The sequence below is a fragment of the Canis lupus genome, chromosome 2 (assembly GCF_003254725.2).
Source record: "Canis lupus dingo isolate Sandy chromosome 2, ASM325472v2, whole genome shotgun sequence".
NCBI classification, from domain to species: domain Eukaryota; kingdom Metazoa; phylum Chordata; class Mammalia; order Carnivora; family Canidae; genus Canis; species Canis lupus.
In genome coordinates, this window is record NC_064244.1 from 76,418,719 (window position 1) to 76,438,056 (window position 19,338).

A 19,338-nucleotide genomic window follows, 5' to 3' on the forward strand; every position below is an offset into this window, starting at 1 on the left:
TTATTCATGATAGAAAGAGAGAGAGAGAGAGAGAGAGGCAGAGACACAGGCAGAGGGAGAAGCAGGCTCCATGCACCGGGAGCCTGATGTGTGGGACTCGATCCCGGGTCTCCAGGATCGCGCCCTGGGCCAAAGGCAGGCGCTAAACCGCTGCACCACCCAGGGATCCCGCATATTTATTTTTTTTTAAAGATAGATTCATTCATTCATTCATTCATTCATTCATACCTACCTACCTACCTAGAGAGAGAGAGGCAGAGACACAGGAGGAGGAAGAAGCAGGCTCCATGCCAGGAGCCCGACGCGGGACTCGATCTCGGGTCTCCAGGATCACACCCTGGGCCAAAGGCAAGTGCCAAACCTCTGAGCCACCCAGGGATCCCCAGAATTGCATATTTAAAAGTGTGTTTTTTTTTCCAAGGCAGATTTTTGTGGGTGTTGTCAAACTTTAGCATAATGGAGTTGATGCCTTTTTTTTTTTTTATTTGCTAAAAAAAAAAAGAGAAATGGAGGTACACACATCCTTATTATTAATTAGTATGATTTTGAAAATAAGAGTGTCTGGGAAATCAGTGGTAGAGAGCATAGGAAAGGAAATTCTGCAGTATCTCCTCCTCCTGTTTTCTCTGTTAAGATATTTTACATGTATGTCAAGCGTGTAGTTTCCCCTGTGTAGTTCTTCCTGTATTTCTTACCAATACATCAAATTTCACTGTCTCAGCTAAGAACAGCAAAGCAGTGAGTATGTAAGGTGAGGAAATAAGTGTATTAAATCTTCCTAGTTCTTTTTTTTGTTTTTTTTTTTTTAAGATTTTATCCCTTTATTCATGAAAGACACAGAAAGAGAGGCCAAGACACCTATAGGCAGAGGGAGAAACAGGCTCCCTGTAGGGAGCCCGATGTGGGACTGGATCCCACAACCCCAGGACCATGGCCTGAGGCAAAGGCACTCAACTATTAAGCCACTCAGGCACCTCTTTTCGTACTTCTTTATGAAACTATTTCTATGTTGATGTTTTCATCCAACTTCATTGGAAAGTTGTCTTTCCTTTTACAGATAACTCTCACTTTCTTTTTGGTCTTGTTTCCATTTCCTTTCATCTCTCTCAAGGTTCCTGTTCCATTACGTACTCTGGCCTTTTCTTTTTCAAATGCACATACATTTTAAAAATATTTATTTATTTTGGGGGGGTTGAGCAAAAGTTGGAGGAATGATGGAGGAACAAGCAGACTCCCCACTGACCATGGAGCCTGACATGGGGATCCAACCCAGGACCCTGAGATCATGACCTAACCTGAAGTCAGATATTTAACTGACTGAGCCATCCAGGTGTCCCTCATATGCGTGTTCTTGGCTTTGTTATGATACCTTCCTTTGTGCCTGAGACTTGTTCAGAACTTTTCTATACTAACCATATTTGTTACAGTTTTTTTTTTAAAGATTTTGTTTATGAGAGAGAGGAAGAGAGAAGGGGGAGGAACAGAGGGAGAGGGACAAGCAGACTCTGCACTGAGTGTTGAGACCGACTTGGGGCTTTGAGATCCTGACGCAAGCCAAAACCAAGAGGCCGAAGCTTAATTGACTAAGCCACCCAGGTGTCCTCTAATATACTTTCTTGAGCTGCTGGTAGTAAAAAAGTGTTTTGGAGAAGGCCCAGGTGTCTCCATGGTTTAGCGCCACCTTCAGCCCAGGTCCTGGTCTTGGAGACCTGGGATTGGGTCCCGCGTCGGGCTCCCTGCGTGGAACCTGCTTCTCCCTCTGCCTGTGTCTCTGCTTCTCTGTGTCTCTCAATAAATAAATAAATAAAATCTTTAAAAAAAAGTTTTTTGGCTGTTTCTTGAACATTTAGTGTTTGTTTTTATTATAAGTACAAAATTGCTGCAGAATTATTCTTTACTTGCTGTTTCCATGTTCATGACTCATTCAGAAACCTTAAGAAGCATTTGGCTTCTCTTGTTTTATGTTAGTTTTTTTTTTTTTTTTAAAGATTTTATTTGTTTATTCATGAGAGACACAGAGAGAGAGAGCAGAGATATAGGCAGAGGGAGAAGCAGGCTTCATGCAAGTGGCCTGATGTGGGACTTGATCCCGGCATTCCAGGATCCTGCCCTAACCGAAGGTAGATGCTCAACCTCTGAGCCACGCAGGCATCCCATGTTAGTTGTTCTTAACCACATCTGCACCTAGAGTTACTTGGAAAGAGTTAAAAACCTGACTGTCACTTTAAGGTTTGGTTCTCATTTAGCTCTAAAGTGCAGCCTGAGCATTGGGATTTAAAAAAAAAAAAAATTATTTATTTATTTATTCATGAGAGACACAGAGAGAGAGAGAGAGAGAGGCAGAGGGAGAAGCAGGCTCCATTCAGGGATCCCGACGTGGGACTCGATCCTGTGACTCTAGGATTACACCCTGGGCTGAAGGCAGATGCTTAACCACTGAGCCACCCAGGGATCCTCAGAGCACTGGGATTTTTAAAAGCTGTACAGGTGATTCTGTGTAGCCAAGGTTGAAAACCAGTACCTTTTTTTTTTTTTTTTTAAAGATTTTATTTATTGATTTATGGGAAACACAGAGAGAGGCAGAGACACAGGCAGAGGGAGAAACAGGCTCTTTACAGGGAGCCCAATGTGGGACTCCATCCCAGGACTCCAGGATCATGCCCCGAGCTGGTGGCAGACATTCAGTCTCTGAGCCACCTAGGCATCCCGAGAACCAGGACCTTGATTCACATCACTGGACATCAAATTGATTCCCTTATGAATGAGTTCTTAGAGCCTGAATGAGTATATTCTTGGGACTTCCTCTATCGGTAAGAAGCCTTCTGTGCTTCTTGAAAGTCTCAAGTGAGAACGGCGTTAAAGATTTGAAGGTCTCTTCATACTCGTGGCTCCTGTTTTATGTTCTCTGTATTCCGCAAAGTAGCTAGCTAGGTAAATGTGTGTTCTACTCAACCAGCTGGAATATTTTCTACTCAAGTCCCAAGATCTTGGGCCAGTGGAAGTAGGAAGCGCATTTTATTCCTGGGCACAATCTAAATTCTTTAGGCTAGCTTTTATCAGTAGTAAAACTGGCATTGTTATTTCTCTCTGACAGTTTTTTTTTTCTTTTTAGAACTTTGAAGTGGTAGAAAGATGATCACATTGGTTCCCTCAAATCCCAAAGCATGCTGCTGCTTCTTCCCTTCTAACTTCTTGTGTTTAACATAGTCACCAACGGAACATGCGACATTTGGAGTCTAGGTCAGGGCTTGTCTTGCAGGGCTTACTGCTTGGAGGAGAGGCAACAAAAATGGCCTACCTACCACAGGCACAGTGACACCATGTCACATCCACTGGTGTGACAAAATGGTAGTAGTAGTGTTCATTCTGTGAGCTAAAACAGGTATGTGGGGGGAAGAGGGCATAATCTGTTGTATAGTTTTTCAGATTGGTCTTTGGCTTTTGTTTTCTTCTGTATAATTCTCCAAGATTTCACCTGTCCCTTTAAGTTTAAACCATATTTTTAAGATAACAAATCCATACTGTTTCTTCACCTGGACCTTTGCCTGAATATCTGCTGCATGTTTTCTCTTAGGTCATTCTGCGCTTACTTCATACTCAGTAGGGAGATAGTGTTCAGTCATAAACATCAGCAAACCTAGATTTTAATCTTAACTTTGCCATCTACGTACTTTGTGGCCTTATTTGGTGACTTTCCTGAGTTTCACTTTTTTTCATCTGTGGAGGAATGTGGGTAGAATTGGGAGCCCTTTCTGGTTCTTATGTCCTATGTCTTTCTGGTCTTATGTAGACCTCCTCTTTACTTAGATTACCCATGTCAGTCAAAATATGTAATGATAGAGTATTCCAGGTACATCCTTGTCTCTATGTTTGTGTTTTCTTTACTTAGAAAGCCTTTTGGTCTTTTACTTCTCAATTTTAAACTTCCTATACAGTCCATTTTAGTCATTTTTTCCTTGTGGATGGTTCCTGATCACTGTAGTCCACAAATAACTTGTTTTCTGAAGTACTACACAGCCACTGACATTACTGATTGGCATTCCTTAAAACATTTCTTGAATGGTTATTTGTTATACATGTACATAATTTAACTAAATTGTAAGCTCTTTGAGGATGAGACTGTGTTTTATAGTCTAATGCCCAGCATGGATGTACATTTACTAATTTCCTTTACCCTTTTTATATCCTAGTTGCCTAGTATGTGCTTTGTCCATAATAGCCATTCACTATTATGTCCATGTGGATTACTCTGTGGTCACTCTTGTTAACAGATTGGATAACTATCACATTTCAACATGAGATTGAGATTTGATAGCTTATAAAGGGAAAAACCTGTTTTTTTCCCCAAAATATATTTAGTGTGATAATTAATGCAGATTACATTGTGAATCTGTTCATATCATTTAATGAAAAAGTCCACACCCCTCTTTTTTTTAAAACTTTTTTAAAAATAATTTTTATTTGTTTAGTTTTTTAGTATAGTATAGGAGGATTAAAGTCTCAGGATGAAAATGTCCTTACCAAGATGTTGACTTACTGTTAACTGGTTTTATATAAATTCCAAGAGGGTGGGGACTTAGTGTTGTTAATCACTCTTATCTCCTGTTCCTAAAAATCTATGGCATGAGGTCGCTCTTCGTAAATATTTGTGAAATGAAACGAGTGAGTGAATGAATAAATCTTAAAGAGTACTGAAAGTATTTATATTCTCTGTAGCTCTGCATTGTATTTGAGCTTTATATAAGCTGAAGAATGTCTTTTTGTATGGGTTTCTTTTGTGTGGGGAAGACCAGATGAGTAATGGGTTTGAACCACACCTGAAATTTGATTTGCGTCTGTTTTTCAGATGGTGTGAATATGACTGAAGGTCAGATAGGATAGACTGGGATGGTGATCCCAGTGATGTTGTCAGTTAAAGGATTTGGCAAGCAGCAGGATCAATGATATTGGGTCAAAATAGTGGTAGGAGGTGTGTCATAAAACTAGGAGTGCTGAGAACATATAATGAAGTGGGCAAATGGTAGGTGGCCTGGAGGAGCTTTGGAAATGAGGTATGGATAACCTGCAGTGATTATTTTTCTGGGCTCTGTAACCGACTTGAATGATCAGATCAGGATCTGTCAAAAGGGTAACATTTTTATTTTTATATTAGAGTTGCAATTAGAATATACACCAGTAAGAAGGAAACACTAATAAAAAGGAATGTAATGTGTCTTCTGCTCCTTTGACCTTAAATGTTTCAAACTTGAAGATTTTGAGAGAGGGAGAGTGCCCCCATGCATGAGCCGGGGGAGAAAAAGAGGGAGAATGAGAGAAATCCTCAGGTACACTCCTCACTGAATGTGGAGCCCAATGTGTTTATTGATTCCAGGACCTTGAGATCATGCCCTGAGCCAAAACGAAGAGCCAGATGCTTAACCAACTGAGCCACCTGAGATTTGTAGGTAGTTTTAAAAGTTTATCTTTTACAAAGTTTTGGTAATATGCTTATAATATGAAAATCATAAAAGAATTAGTGGCCTCTTTTCTTGGGTAGTATTTTTAAAAATATATTTTATTTATTTATTAGCACAAGCAGAGTGGAAGGGCAGAGGGAGAGGGAGAAGCAGATTCCTTGCTGAGTAGGGAGCCTGTCGTGTGGCTTGATCCCAGGACCCTTGGATCATGACCTGAGCCAAATCAGACACTTAACTGACTGAGCCACTCAGGTGTTCCTTGTGTATATATTTTAATTGGCTCCATTATGTGAAGTTATATGCTGAAAATGATCTTTATAGATGGAAAATTAGACTGAATGGTGCCGTTAGTTAACCCTTGTTAGGTTAATTTTCTCTATTTTATAAGTTTTCTCTCATGTAATAATCATGTTCATAATTGTGAATGACTCCTGTTTACGAATTTCATTCTCCTTTCTTAACCCTATAGTGATCTGACATTTTAGATTAATTTAGAAGACTTTTTAAGAGTTATTAAAAATGATAGCATATGTTTATGTGTAGAAAATTTGTGGAAAGATGCATTAGAAACTTGACTGGTGGTTACCTGTAGGAGAAAAAGGGTGGATGATGAAAGGTACTTTGGATCTGAGATCCATCTGTACTGGTACTTTCTACTTTAGATACTCTGTACCATTTGCAAATTTTTTTTTAAAGGGTGATCAAGTACTCTTATAAAAACTAGTATATTTAATAGCTCAGAAGTTCTACAGATCTGCCGACTTTGGTTGTATGTATAGATTTCCTTGTCTTATTTTCAGAATATGTGATGTTTACTCCTTCCTTTTTATTGACTAAGTAAATTTAGCCGGCATTCTTTGTTTTTGTTACATGTTTTTAATTCTCACTGAAGTACCATTTTATTTCAGAATTCATTATGGTTTCCAGAAAATTGCTTAGAGGCCCTTTGGGACCAGTAGAAGATTTATTCACTTGCAAATTATTACCTAGTAAAAATGAAGTTGCAAACTATATATGAATTTGACTTTTTTATTCTCCACACTCTGTGTAAAAGGCATTTATTTAGCTGTGTGACCTTCAGCATGTTACTTAACTTATGAGTATATCATTTTCCCCTCTTTGTTATTAGACATTCATTTTTGTAAGATTGTCTATCAGGACTTTTCCAAATCTCTGATTTTATAATTTCATACTCATTTCAACTCAAAAGACAGAATTCAGTGATTCTTAAAGTAGTGTTACAAGCAAAATTCTATTTAAGAAAAACCTATATAACTTTCAGATTAAATGTTAATTATTAAAATACATTTGCAATCTGATTTGTCTCTTTGGAATGCTAAACTAGTGCTGCTTAAAGTCATCCATATGCATATATAAAATCTTAAGTACTGTGGAATGGTATTTTGAAATGAAATTTTCCAGCACTGAAGGTATATTAACTCTATGTGTGTGTGTCTTTTTAAGCAGATCAAATTTTTTATTTTTTTAAATTTATTATATTTTATTTATTATTATTATTTTTTTTTAGATTTTACTTGTTTGAGAAGGAGTGTGAGAAAGAGAGCACAAGTGAAGGGGTGGGTAGAGGCAGAGGGAGACAGAGAAGCAGACTCCTTGCTGATGAGGGAACCCTGAGATCATGACCTGAAGTGAAGGCAGATGCTTGTAACTGCACCACCCAGGCTCCCCTCAGCATTTTCATTTTTAATCTTAGTTCTAGAAAATGAACCTTTTCTTTGTTTAGAACCTCAAAAGATGTGTTTTATGCCAATTGTAGCTTCATAGATAATTATACAATGAGTTATCAATCAAATTTAATTAAACTATGACAGCTTCTTTCATTAACTTTCCTTTAGTCCATGAAGTTATAATATTGAGGAATATGCTTATGGTCCACGCCGTGGGGGTTTATTGTTTTCACAGTAAGTATTGTAAGCAGAGTGCACTGAAACTGACTTGTGATCCTTCTTTTTTTTTTTTTACTTGTGATCCTTCTTGTGAACCTTGAACTGTTGCCTTTTTTAGAGAACCTCTGCTGGTTATTTGGCTTTTTAAAAAACATTTGAGCAAAAAAATGAAATGTCTTTAGTTTAAACTTTTCTGATGCCTCTTCCAGCTACAGATAGATTATTATTGTTGGAGTCCAAATTGGAAGCCAAAACACTTTATTTCCTCTGTGGTTTTCTGAATGAACTAGATTGAAAGGGTTAATGTGAAACAAAAATGCAGGTCCTGGAATTTTGTTCACTGGTAAAGTAAGATGTAGTGTAATCAGGGCATATAAGTGCTTTTTTGCTGGTGTGTGTTAATAGGCAAAGACTGGGTAGCTGCATGCTTGGAACCTTTTCTGTGCTTTTGCGGTCTTCATCCTTACTGTAGCCAGGCAGCTGGGGAGACATCCCCTAAAGAGGCAGAACTCCCATCCTCCCTCTTCTCCTGCCCGCCCACCCCCCCTTTTTTAAACTATATACTGGGACATTCAATGGTCTTGCATTGACCAAAAAGACAAAGAGTGCTTTCATAAGAGGGAGTTTAGCCCTACCCGGTGTGCTGGGCCTTTGTTAGGGCTTGCACTAGGCCTTTCTCTTTCACCACCCCCAGTTTCATTGTTCATACTTTGCAGCAGCAACAGGATCAGTTTTAGAATTTTACCTCCTTACTTTAAAATAAACAGTTGCAAAGCAAAATCCAGTATCTTGTAATGAAAAATGTAAAGAAAAGCAAAGTTTCATTTCCTTTGGTGGTTTTTTGATAACAAAAATGCCATTACTGCTTAAGTGCCATCATGCAAGACTTGCCTTGTTGAAGTTATTCTTTGTCATTATAAGTCAAAAGGAACTTTCTTTTTTGTGTGAATTAGATGTATCCCATCTAATTCATTTTTTTGGTTTTTGTTTTTGTTTAAATTCAATTAGCCAACATATAGTACATCATTAGTTTCAGATGTAGAGTTCAGTAATTCCTCAGTTGCGTATAACGCCCAGTGCTCATCACATTAGGTGCCCTCAATGCCCATCACCCAATTACCCCATCCCCCCACTTGCCTCCCCTCCAGCACCATCTAACTCACTGTTGATGCTTGATATTCTTTTTTTTGGGGGGTTTCCAAGTTTTATTCAAGAATTCATACAAAATATTTGAGATAAATGAGTTTTAATCCTCCTTTTCCTCCTCTTCCTCGTCCTGGTTAATCTGGAAGTAACGCAACTCGTAACTCTCTTTGCTGTTAGCAACTACGCGCAACCAGTCACGGAGGTTATTCTTCTTCAAATATTTTTTGGTGAGATATTTCAAATACCTTTTGGAAAAAGGCACCTCAGAAGTTACAGTAATTTTGCTCTTGCTTCTTTCGATGGTTACAACCCCTCCACCGAGATTCCCAGCTTTTCCATTCACTTTGATTCTCTCTTGAAGAAACTGCTCAAAATTGGCAGCATCCATGATTCCATCTTCTACCGGGTAGGTGCAATCAAGGGTAAACTTCAGAACTTGCTTCTTTTTTTTACCCCCCTTCGCCACAAGCTTTTTCACGGGCGCCATGGCGGCAGCCGATGCTTGATATTCATTCATGAAATTCAAGAATCTTTTTCACCAATGTCAGATAGTTTTTAAATTACTCAGTGTTTTTGTTTTATTAGATAATATGAACTCAAGCCTTTAGACAGTTAAATAGGTTATTCAAAGAATGCCTCTTGCCCCAATTAACAAGAAAAAAGTTAATAGTGTTGTCTTTGCCTTACATTTTGATTATATAGAAGTAAACCATCAATATGAAATAAGCAAAAGTTATTTTTTAAATTTTTATTTATTTTTTAAGTAGGCTTCATGCCCAGCGTGGAACACACTGAACTCACAACCCTGAGATCAAACGCTGTTATTAAGTGTGGTGGATGCTTGACTGACTGAGCCACCCAGGTACTCCCCCATTTTTTAGAAAAAGATTTATTTATTTATGAGAGCAAGAGCATAGGAGGAAGAGAGAAACTTAAGTAGACTTGCCCTTAGTGTGGGGCTCTATCTGACAACCTAAGATCATGACCTGAGTGGATAAACCAAGAATCAGACGCTTAAATGACTAGGCCATCTAGGCACCCACACCCCATTTTTTTTTTTTTTTAAAGATTTTGTTCTTTTAAAGATTTTATTTATTCATGAGAGAGACAGAGAGAGAGGAAGGCAGAGACATAGGCAGAGGGAGAAGCAGACTCCATGCAGGGAGGTCAATGTGGTACTCGATCCCAGGACTCCAGGATCATGCTCTGGGCTAAAGGCAGGCTCTAAACTGCTGAGCCATCCAGGGATCCCCAAGATTTTATTTTTGGTGGCACTTGGGCGAATCAGTCTTGAGCATCTGCCTTTGGCTCAGGTTATGATCCTGGGGTCCTGGGATGAAGTCCTGGATCAGGCTCCCCACAGGGAGCCTGCTTCTCCTTTTGCCTATGTCTCTGCCTTTCTCTCTGTCTCTCATGAATAAATAAATAAAATCTTTAAAAAAATCAGGATTTTATTTTTTAAGTAATCTGTATATCCAATATGGGTCTTGAACTTATATCCATGAGATCAAGTGTTACATGCTCTTCCAATTGTGCCAGCCAGGCACCCCTAAGCAAAAGTTATTTTTTAAGATTTATTTGTTTGAGAGAGATTGTGCATGTGGGAGCAAGTGCACATGTGAGGAGGAGGGAAACAGAGAGGGAGAGAGAGAATCTCAAGTGGACTCCTTATTACACATGGAACCTGATGTAGGCTTGATCCTTCCACCCTATGATCATGATCTCAGGCAAAATCAAGAGTCAGATGCTTAATTGACTTAGCCACCAAAAAGTCCTTTTTAAAATAGCACGTTTGAATGTGGAAACTATCAGAGAAAGCTGGACTATATTTTACAATTTTTTTTTTTTTTTAAGTAGGCTCTACACTGGGCTCAAACTCACAACTGTGAGATCAAGACCTGAGCTAAGATCAAGAGGCAGGCACATAACCAACTGAGCTACTCAGGCACCCCTACAATTTTAGTTTTAATTCCATTTTACTTTTAATTTTGAGTTATCTCTATTATTTTTGTTTTACATAGGTGATTCATCTTCCAATGAGATATTTTATGCATAAAGTTATATACAGAATAATGTAACAGTAGAGCATGTACCACCCAGATTTGTTGTATTCATATTCTGGAGAGATTTGGGACAATTTTATTGAACCCTAAAATATCTTTTAATCAGTGATCCTGTGAAAGTTTATGATTCTTTATTTCCTTATCTGTCACTAATTTCCCTCTTAGACAAGTCATTTGTTAAGGTAAACTTAGCGAGTGTCACAGTTTGTTAACTTTGCCACTACACAGTGACTCCTAGAAAGTATTTGTAAATACTTATTGAAAGTATTATTTTAAGTTCTGTTTAATAACCTCAGTATTAAATATGTGTACTAAATATTTAGATGCTAAAGCTTGGTAGTCGCATATCCTGTGAAGAGAATATGATATACGACTCGGTGAAAATTAACTCACAGTTAATGTTACTTAAGCTGTTACATAAATATGAAGTTGAACTCTGAGGGAAATTCTCTATTGTTTTGTCATTGGTTCTGCTGTTACTCTGATTTTTTTTTTTTCTTGTGAATTTGTTTTTATTGGGATACAAGGGATGGGTTGGGAAATGTAATGTGGGTTATGCCTGACCAGGTAGATGTTCATTCTGATCTTCCTGGGATAGCTCTGGAGCTTTTCTTTGGAGTGAGCTGCTGTTCTTGCTCCTGGCAGCCTCTTCAGGTCCACTGCTGAGTGGCTTCTCTTTGGAAGAGAATTTCCTCTTTTTTCCTGGGGATGCTCCTATTTCCTGCCTTTTCACCATAACTAACTGGTTCCTATTTGGGGAAAGATTTCTTCCTCTTGGGAAGACTTATACTAACCAGCTCTTCCTTGGAAAAATACTTCTTTTTCTTGGGTTTGGAGACAGAGACAAATGGGTCTTCCATTCCATTTTCCTGTGGAGTCTCCTGGGGCTTTTGCTTTTTTCTTCTTTTGGATGTTTCACTTGTCTCCACACATACCTCTGGGATACTACTGCTGTTTTCTGAAGACACAAGGGCAAGGGCAGCCAGCCATTTCTTCTCCTTCAAGTTTTTCTTCTGCTTCTCCAGCTTCTTAGCCATCTCAGTAGCTATTTCTTCTGTCTGAACCATTGCCTCCTTCATGATATCCAGATTCTTTACTGGAGTCTCTCCTGTCTCATAAATGGACAGTTGCTCCTCAGCTTGCTCTCGAAGCTTCTCCCCAAATACACTTGTGGGCACCGCAGAGAAGCAATCAGTTTGTACGGCAATACTGCATTTGTTTGTCAGGTATTGGGAGATGTGGCCTTTGTTCTGGGCAGCTGCTTGGCCAATGAAGGTGGAGTGGAAAATAAGCTCATATTTTGGGGTGTTACCCCTTGTCTTCAGGGCTCTGGAAATCTGGTCCCTTTGCTGGGACTTGGGAATCACTCAGACGGCAGTGCTATTCTGATTTTTATACTAGAAAGAGAAATTGCTCTTGGAGGTCAGTATTAGTAGTAGTTTATTGTATGTCCAACATAGACCAGGCACTGGGTTAAATGCCTTAAGTAAATCCTCTAATGTGTTTATTGACTCTATAAAGTAGGTACTATTATTGTACTCATTTTCCAGGTGAAGACGTTAAAGATGTTAAGGTAACTTCCTTAGAAGTCACACAGGTAGTAAGTGAAAGAAATGGAATACTAAAATCATGTTTGTGCTCTAGGCTGTGATATGAATAAACTGCCTCCTGAGTTCAGTGTTTTTAGAACTGTTGTAATAAACCTCTTTGACACATTCTTAATTGATCTATTTCAGTTAAATTCTGAGTTTCTAATTGAAGTATGTTCAAGTTCTTTGAAACCTAGATTTTGGCTGAAATTATTGGTTCTAGTTTATAGATTAAAGGGCTTTGGTGGAATGTGTGTGATTCAACTCGGAGCTCTTGATCTAAAATTGGAACCACTGGCTTGGTCCGTCTCAATTGCTCTACCTATTACAGACAGACATCTAATGAGGTGTGGGTGTTTAGCAACTTAACCTGAAGCTAGAGAAAAGGAAAAAAGTTTTAGGAGAAGCGAAGAACAAAGAGTCTTTGTTTTTCTAGTGGTTTGACCTATGCTGATGAGTGAGGCAGTGTTGGAAGGGCCTAGAGTGTGAGATCCTAAGGATGAGGTGAAGATGGAGAGCTGAATGATGTGGGCTGAGGCCTCGTTGGAATGGCTACCCTGGGGAAACAGGAGTAAAGGCTGCCATTGCTACATTTGTTTTAGCATTTTACACTAAATTTGAGCTAATGGAATGCATTCCAGCATAAATACCAGTTTGTTCTTTTTTTTTTTTTTTTCAGAAAGAACATTAATGAGTAATCATATTTCATTTCTCAAATGCACAGTAGTTCTCTGTCAGTGTGAATGAAAAGCCCTTTGGATTTTTTTCATGACCTCATTTGAGGACCGTTTTTGCATGAATTTAGCATAACTACATTTATGGGATTCTCTGGTGCCCTTACTTACTTGGAGCAGTGTGCTTCTGGCCTGCTTACCTAGATTTACAATGCTCTAGGATTTTTATTCTGGATATTAGTGGTGTTCAAATTCTGCTCCTGGCATCTGTGGGCCCTGTGTGAAAGAGTTTTCATAGGATAGCATGTTATTTAGAGGCTGAGGAGAGGTCAGAACTATTTTAGTAATTGTTGTAAGATATTTTTTGCCTTTTTCACTTTATTGACATTTTCACTAATGGTACAAAATTATGGGTGGGTCACACTACTGGTGCCTTAGCACGAATCAAAATAATAGTACCAAACCGCACTTGTAATTATTGTGTTTTTCACCAGCCTACATTCTCAAAAAAAAAAGCAAAAGTACCAGTTTCACTTAATATCTTTGTTTTACTTAATATCTTTCATGAAACAGAAAACTTTCTCATTTTGTTAAATCTTGACCCTTCAGGGTTGCCTGGGTGGCTCAGTGATTGAGCATCTCCTTTTGGCTCAGGTCGTGATCCCTGGCTTCTGCGATCAAGTCCCACGTCAGGCTCCCTGCAAAGAGCCTGCTTCTCCCTTTGCCTATGTCTCTGCCTCTCTCTCTCTGTCTCTCATGAATAAATAAATAAAATCTTAAAAAAAAAATCTTGATCCTTCGGTAGACATCTTCTCGATGTTCTGTGTGATGGAAGGGGAGGAATGCATAAAGTACTTCTGTTAAATAGTTGCCTAGTAGTTTTGTTTTTTTTTTTAAAAGATTATTTTAGAGAGCACAAGCGGGAGGGGCAGAGGTTGAGGCCGAAAGAATCTAAAGCAGACTCCATGCTGAGCGCAGAATCTGATGTGGGTTTGATCTTATGACCTTGACATTCACAGCCTGAGCCAAAACCCAGAGTCAAATACCTACCTGACTGTACCACCCAGGCACCCTTCTACTAGTGGTTTAAACCACTTGTGTGAGTGAGTTGCAGGTAGAACTAACCACTTTTTAAGAATATGAATATGTTTATTTTTTAGAGAAAGCATGATGAGCAGGGAGAGATAAAGGGAGAGGGATAGAGAGAGATTTTTTTTTTTTTTCCCAAGATTTTATTTATTCATTTGAGCTACACAGAGAGAGGCAGAGACCTAGGCAGAGGGAGAAGCAGGCTTCTCACAGGGAGCCCAATGTGAGACTTGATTCCCTGGACCCAGGATCACACTCTGAGCTGAAGGCAGACGCTCATCTGCTTAGCTACTCAGGTGTCCCTGAAAATCAGAATATTGGAAACTTCTATCTGCCACCATGATTTAGCTTCCCAGTACTTAATAGACTTTTCTGAGGAATTCATTGGTAATATTAACAGATTTTATTTTTAATACTATACAATGAAATGTGCCAATATTTGGAAAATCTGCAAAACTTAATGTACCAATATTTCTATCAATGCAGATGTTACAAAATTATGCATAGGTGAAAGATCCATTTAAAATGCAATATAGAACAATTAATTTTAATGTAACTGTGTATGAAAAGTTAGTTAATATGGTTTCAGTTTCCATATTGCATGTAATCTTTAAGAACTACCACCTGTCAAGTTTTGGTGTATACCAAAAAAGAATATGCACAGTTGTCAGGAAAGGCTGTTAATATACTACTCCTTTTCCAAACCACACATGCATGAGATTAGATTTTATTCATTGACTTCAAAATAACACGTTGCAACAGACTGAATGTATAAGCACATATTAAGAGTTCACCTGGTCTTCTAGTAAACGAAATATTAAAGAGATTTAGAAGATTTGCAGAAATTTAAAACAATGTCACTATTTCCCCTAAATTAAAATAAAAAATGTTATTTATATTAACATATAATTGTTTTATTAGTAGTACCTCATAATAACTTAATATTCAAAATTTTTCTTAGTTTTAATTTTTATTGTGGTATAAATACATGGGTATAACCCATTTAAGCCAAAGCTCTTTAGGTTCCATAATAATTTTTATGTGTAAAGGTATTGCAACCATAAGGTTTAGAATATTGAAGTAGATCATTTCAATGAAAGCTGTCCTTGTTAGTTCTTGTTATTATTATTTTTAAAAAGATTTTGTTTATTTATTCATGAAAGACACAGAGCGAGAGAGGCAGAGACATAGGCAGTGGGAGAAGCAGGTTCCATGCAGGAAGCTTTATGTGGGACTCAATTCCAGGACTCCGGGATCATGCCCTGAGCTAAAGGCAGATGCTCAACCGCTGAGCCACCCAGGTGTCCCAGTTCTTGTTATTTTAATGAAGTCATTCTTTTACTGGAGAAAGAAAACTTTAACTGTTGTAGTTTATTTCGATGTTACAGTTAAATTATTTGTTAGGGATTATACCCAACACCTCATATGTATTATTTAATTTTCATTGGTACCTATGAAGTATAAATAACTATTATTATTCCCATTTACAGATAATAAAATAAAAGGGTCTCAATAATTTTAAGTAACTTGCCAGAATCGTATAGCTAGTCAGGATTTGTATCTTGCATCTTGATACCAGAGCTCTTTTTTTTTTTTTGCCCTGAGAGTACATGCGCATGCTGAGGTGAGAGAAGGCAGAGAAGAATCTTAGGCAGGCTCTGTGCCCATTGTGGAGCCTGAGTCAGGGCTAGATCTTTGGAACCTGAGATCATGACCTGAGCTGAAATCAAGAGTCAGACACTCAACTGGCTGAGTCATCCAGACGTCCCCAGAGTTCATATTCTTAATCACAGAAAATGTTTGTCTTTATTTTTTTTTTAAGATTTTATTTATTTATTCATGAGAGACACAGGGAGAGAGAGAGGGGCGGAGACACAGGCAGAGGGAGAAGCAGGCTCCATGCACGGAACCCCACACGGGACTCGATCCCGGGTCTCCAGGATCACACCCTGGGCCGAAGGCGGCGCTAAACCCCTGAGCCACCCGGGCTGCCCAATGTTTGTCTTTATTGTCTGCTTTTTTCTTTTTCTTTTTCTTTTTTTTTTTTTTAATTGTCTGCTTTTTTCTTAGATTTAATGTCAGTTAGTAGTTGTATCTAAGATGATATTTACTTACATAATATTTTCATATTTTTTATCTTTTCTGTTTTCATAAAGTTTTTCTCTGTACTTTGTAAAGAATAGCATGGAAGTCAAAGACATAGGGGATAGAAACAGTGTCAGTTGAATGCCATATTCTAGGAGGTGTACATCCTACTTAATCATTGTCATAATCTCATGAGATAGCTGTTGGGATAGAGATTCAAAGTTAGGTCTTACTCTTCCTAAAAGTGGTTATTTACTTTGCATTCTATCTGCTTCCTCCCATGCAACATGGTTGGGTAGGGGAAAATGGGGGGCATTCAGCTCTTACTTTTTGCCCAGTTTTGTTTTTTTTTTTTCTTTTTCTTTTTCTTTTTCTTTTTCTTTTTCTTTTTCTTTTTCTTTCTCTTTCTCTTTCTCTTTCTCTTTTTCTTTTTCTTTTTCTTTTTCTTTCTTTTTCTTCTTTTTCTTTCTTTTTTTCTTTTTCTTTTTCTTTTTCTTTTTCTTTTTCTTTTTCTTTTTCTTTTTCTTTTTCTTTTTCTATTCCTATTCCTATTCCTATTCCTATTCCTATTCCTATTCCTATTCCTATTCCTATTCCTATTCCCCTTTCTCCATATTACCTACTGGAGTCGTCTTCTCCTAAACACGGGTTATCTGGGATGTTGGTGGCCTCTTCATAGATTGTGTTCATTGCTGCCTGTATCTAGGTAGGTTGGCTAGAAGAGATGCAGGGTATCTAGGATTTAGGTACTTTGATTTAATATTTAGGTACTTTGATAGGATATTTGAAGGAGTATCTGTACTCTTGGAAGATGCTAGGGCTGGCTGGAATGCCATGTCCTTCTTTCTAGTCTTCACCTGAGAAAGTGATCCTTTTGGTCATTCAGACCAAGACTTACTTTCGAGAGTAATCCCTACCCTAACAGCCTTTTTCAAGACAAAAAGTGAAGCAAACAGCTTTGCATTCTAATAATTTTGGAACAAATTTGTTTGGTGAATTCTTCAGTGATTTTATAAAAAAGTCTTTTGTCTAGTTGGATAAAGGATGTTAACGTAAGGAAAATGAGAAAGTGTCTGGGAGCGTCTGGGTGGCTCAGTCACTTAAGCTTCTGCCTTCAGCTCAGGTCATGATCCCAGAATCTTGGGATTGAACCCCGCAGTCCCACTTCCCCACTTTGGGCTCTGCTCAGTTGGGAGGCTGTTTCTCCCTCTCCCCATGCTTGTGCTCTCTCTTGCTCTCTCTCTCAAACAAATAAAATCTTTTAAAAAATGGAAAGTGTCTGAGTAGTGTTCTCTTGTATCAGATACCATTTATTGAACACCTAGTATGTACTGAGTTCTTTTTTTTTTTTACTGAGTTCTTTATGAAGATTATATATTGTATTTAATCCTTAAAACAATTCTTTGAGGTATTTCCTGTCTCCTTTTCCAAAAAATAATGTAACAGACGCTAAATGAAAGGAAGCAACATGAAATTTCTTACAACAGAGTAGGAAAGCCAGGAATTTAATCCATGTAGTAGTTGGGAGTTGAAAAGATTCAGATTAGTGGAGGGTAGAGGGAAAGCATTCCAGGCATTGGGAGTTGCAAGATCAGTCAGCAAAGAGCCTGTTACTTAGGCAAGATTTCAATTTATTTAAGGAATGAGAAATAAAATTTAAGTAGGAAAGCTCCCAGGTAGTGGTGGTGGTAATCAAATCACAGGATTTGGGTTTAGACATAAAAAACAGTTGAGTGATTTATTGTTCATTGATGACCAGTGTTGTTCAGGGTGATAGAGCTGATGATAACTGTTGTGAATTGAAGGGGAAGAGACTCTAGTTAGGAAAATGTAAGCAGCTGCTGTAGGTACAGAATGATTTGAATTGAGGAGATGGCCCTGGCCTTTAGAAATGGAAGGTGAAGATAGCTTCTAGAAAAATTACAAAAATGGCATAGCAAGGAAATTGAATGAATTTACTGGTTGAAATTGTATACCAGCAATTAGCTTGCACATTAGTTAATTGTACTGTTGCTGTGTTGAAGTAGAATTAGTATAGATTGATCCATTTTAGCCAGTAGGATTTTAATACAAAAAATGTTTAATGCAGTAGAATTTGATATATAGCAAATTGACTTTGTCTTGGAATAATTATATGCATCTTGGCGGAGGGGAATATAACCTAGTGTGGTACTGTAACATTTGGAAATTGAGTGATAGGAGAGAGTGGTTGGGATGTTTTGTACATGGTAGTGTACTGATAGTGGTCAGATGGTTAATTCTGAAGTTGCATAGTCAAAATTACTCACAGAAGTCTCTCTCAAAGGAGTCCTGTCAGATACCACTCTACTGTGTCTCACTAAGTTTGGTATAGTCCCTTTTTCTTCCCGATTGTGTTTCTTTCCTGTTTGAGCATAGGATAATTCAGTGTTATTTGGAGGCTAGGTTATATAATAAACAGATATTTAACATTAAAGTTACACTTAAAACTTTGAGAACCAAAGATATTAGTCAGTTCAGATCTTGGATCTTATGCTGATTCTGAAGCATATGCTCCTTGAATGAAAAGGAAAATGACAGCACTACTCACATTTCCTTGCATTTCTCTTCTCTGCCCTCCTTGTGGCATGGTTGAATTTGTGTAAGTTAAATGCAGGAATGATGAGACTATATAAATACATACTTGCACTCATAAATGTTATATTTTGTTTATATATGCTAAGAAACTTGGAAACTGCTAATTTCTATGGCCTCAATTCTAACAGGAATGTTTTTTCATATGTTTTTTTAAACACAAGTTAAATTTGAATTCAAAAGTAATTTATCACTTTTGCATTGTCTTACTATCTTGATCTCACTTTTCCTCCTAATTAAGTTGAGCACTAACACAATAAAATGATATATTTGGGGCAAAGCATATTCCAGGTATCAGCACACACTTTCTACATATTTATACAAGTGAAAAGTATAATATTTCTGTTAGTTTTATGTTCACTAAGCCTGTGATAAACATCTTTTAACTTAGTACTTTATTTTTTTAATTTTTTATTATTTTAAAGATTTTATTTATTTATTCATGAGAGACACAGAGAGAGAGAGAGAGAGGCAGAGACACAGGCAGAGGGAGAAGCAGGCTCCATGCCGGGAGCCCGGGAGCCCGGGAGCCCGGGAGCCCGACATGGGACTAGATCCCAGGTCTCCAGGATCATACCCTGAGGCAAAGGCAGGCGCCAAACTGCTGAGCCACCCAGGGATCCCCCTAACTTAGTACTTTAAAAAATATGTTTATAAAATAGTGTTTACAGATGATGAAAAAATTCAACAGGACAAAAGACTGTATATAGCAAAAT

The 19,338-nt window shown here is 38.0% G+C and overlaps 2 protein-coding genes across 6 annotated transcripts in view; one reads left to right on the forward strand and one right to left on the reverse strand.

Annotated features, from left to right (window-relative positions):
- The window catches only part of EIF4G3 (eukaryotic translation initiation factor 4 gamma 3), a 330,809-nt gene that overhangs the window by 58,401 nt on the left and 253,070 nt on the right, over positions 1-19,338 (forward strand). The gene's annotated exons all lie outside the window — the stretch shown is intronic.
- On the reverse strand, positions 8,556-9,006 carry LOC112659907 (60S ribosomal protein L22-like). The gene has a single exon (XM_035714011.2). It carries the CDS (start codon positions 8,994-8,996, stop codon positions 8,610-8,612), a length of 387 nt encoding a protein of 128 aa, XP_035569904.1. The 5' UTR covers positions 8,997-9,006; the 3' UTR covers positions 8,556-8,609.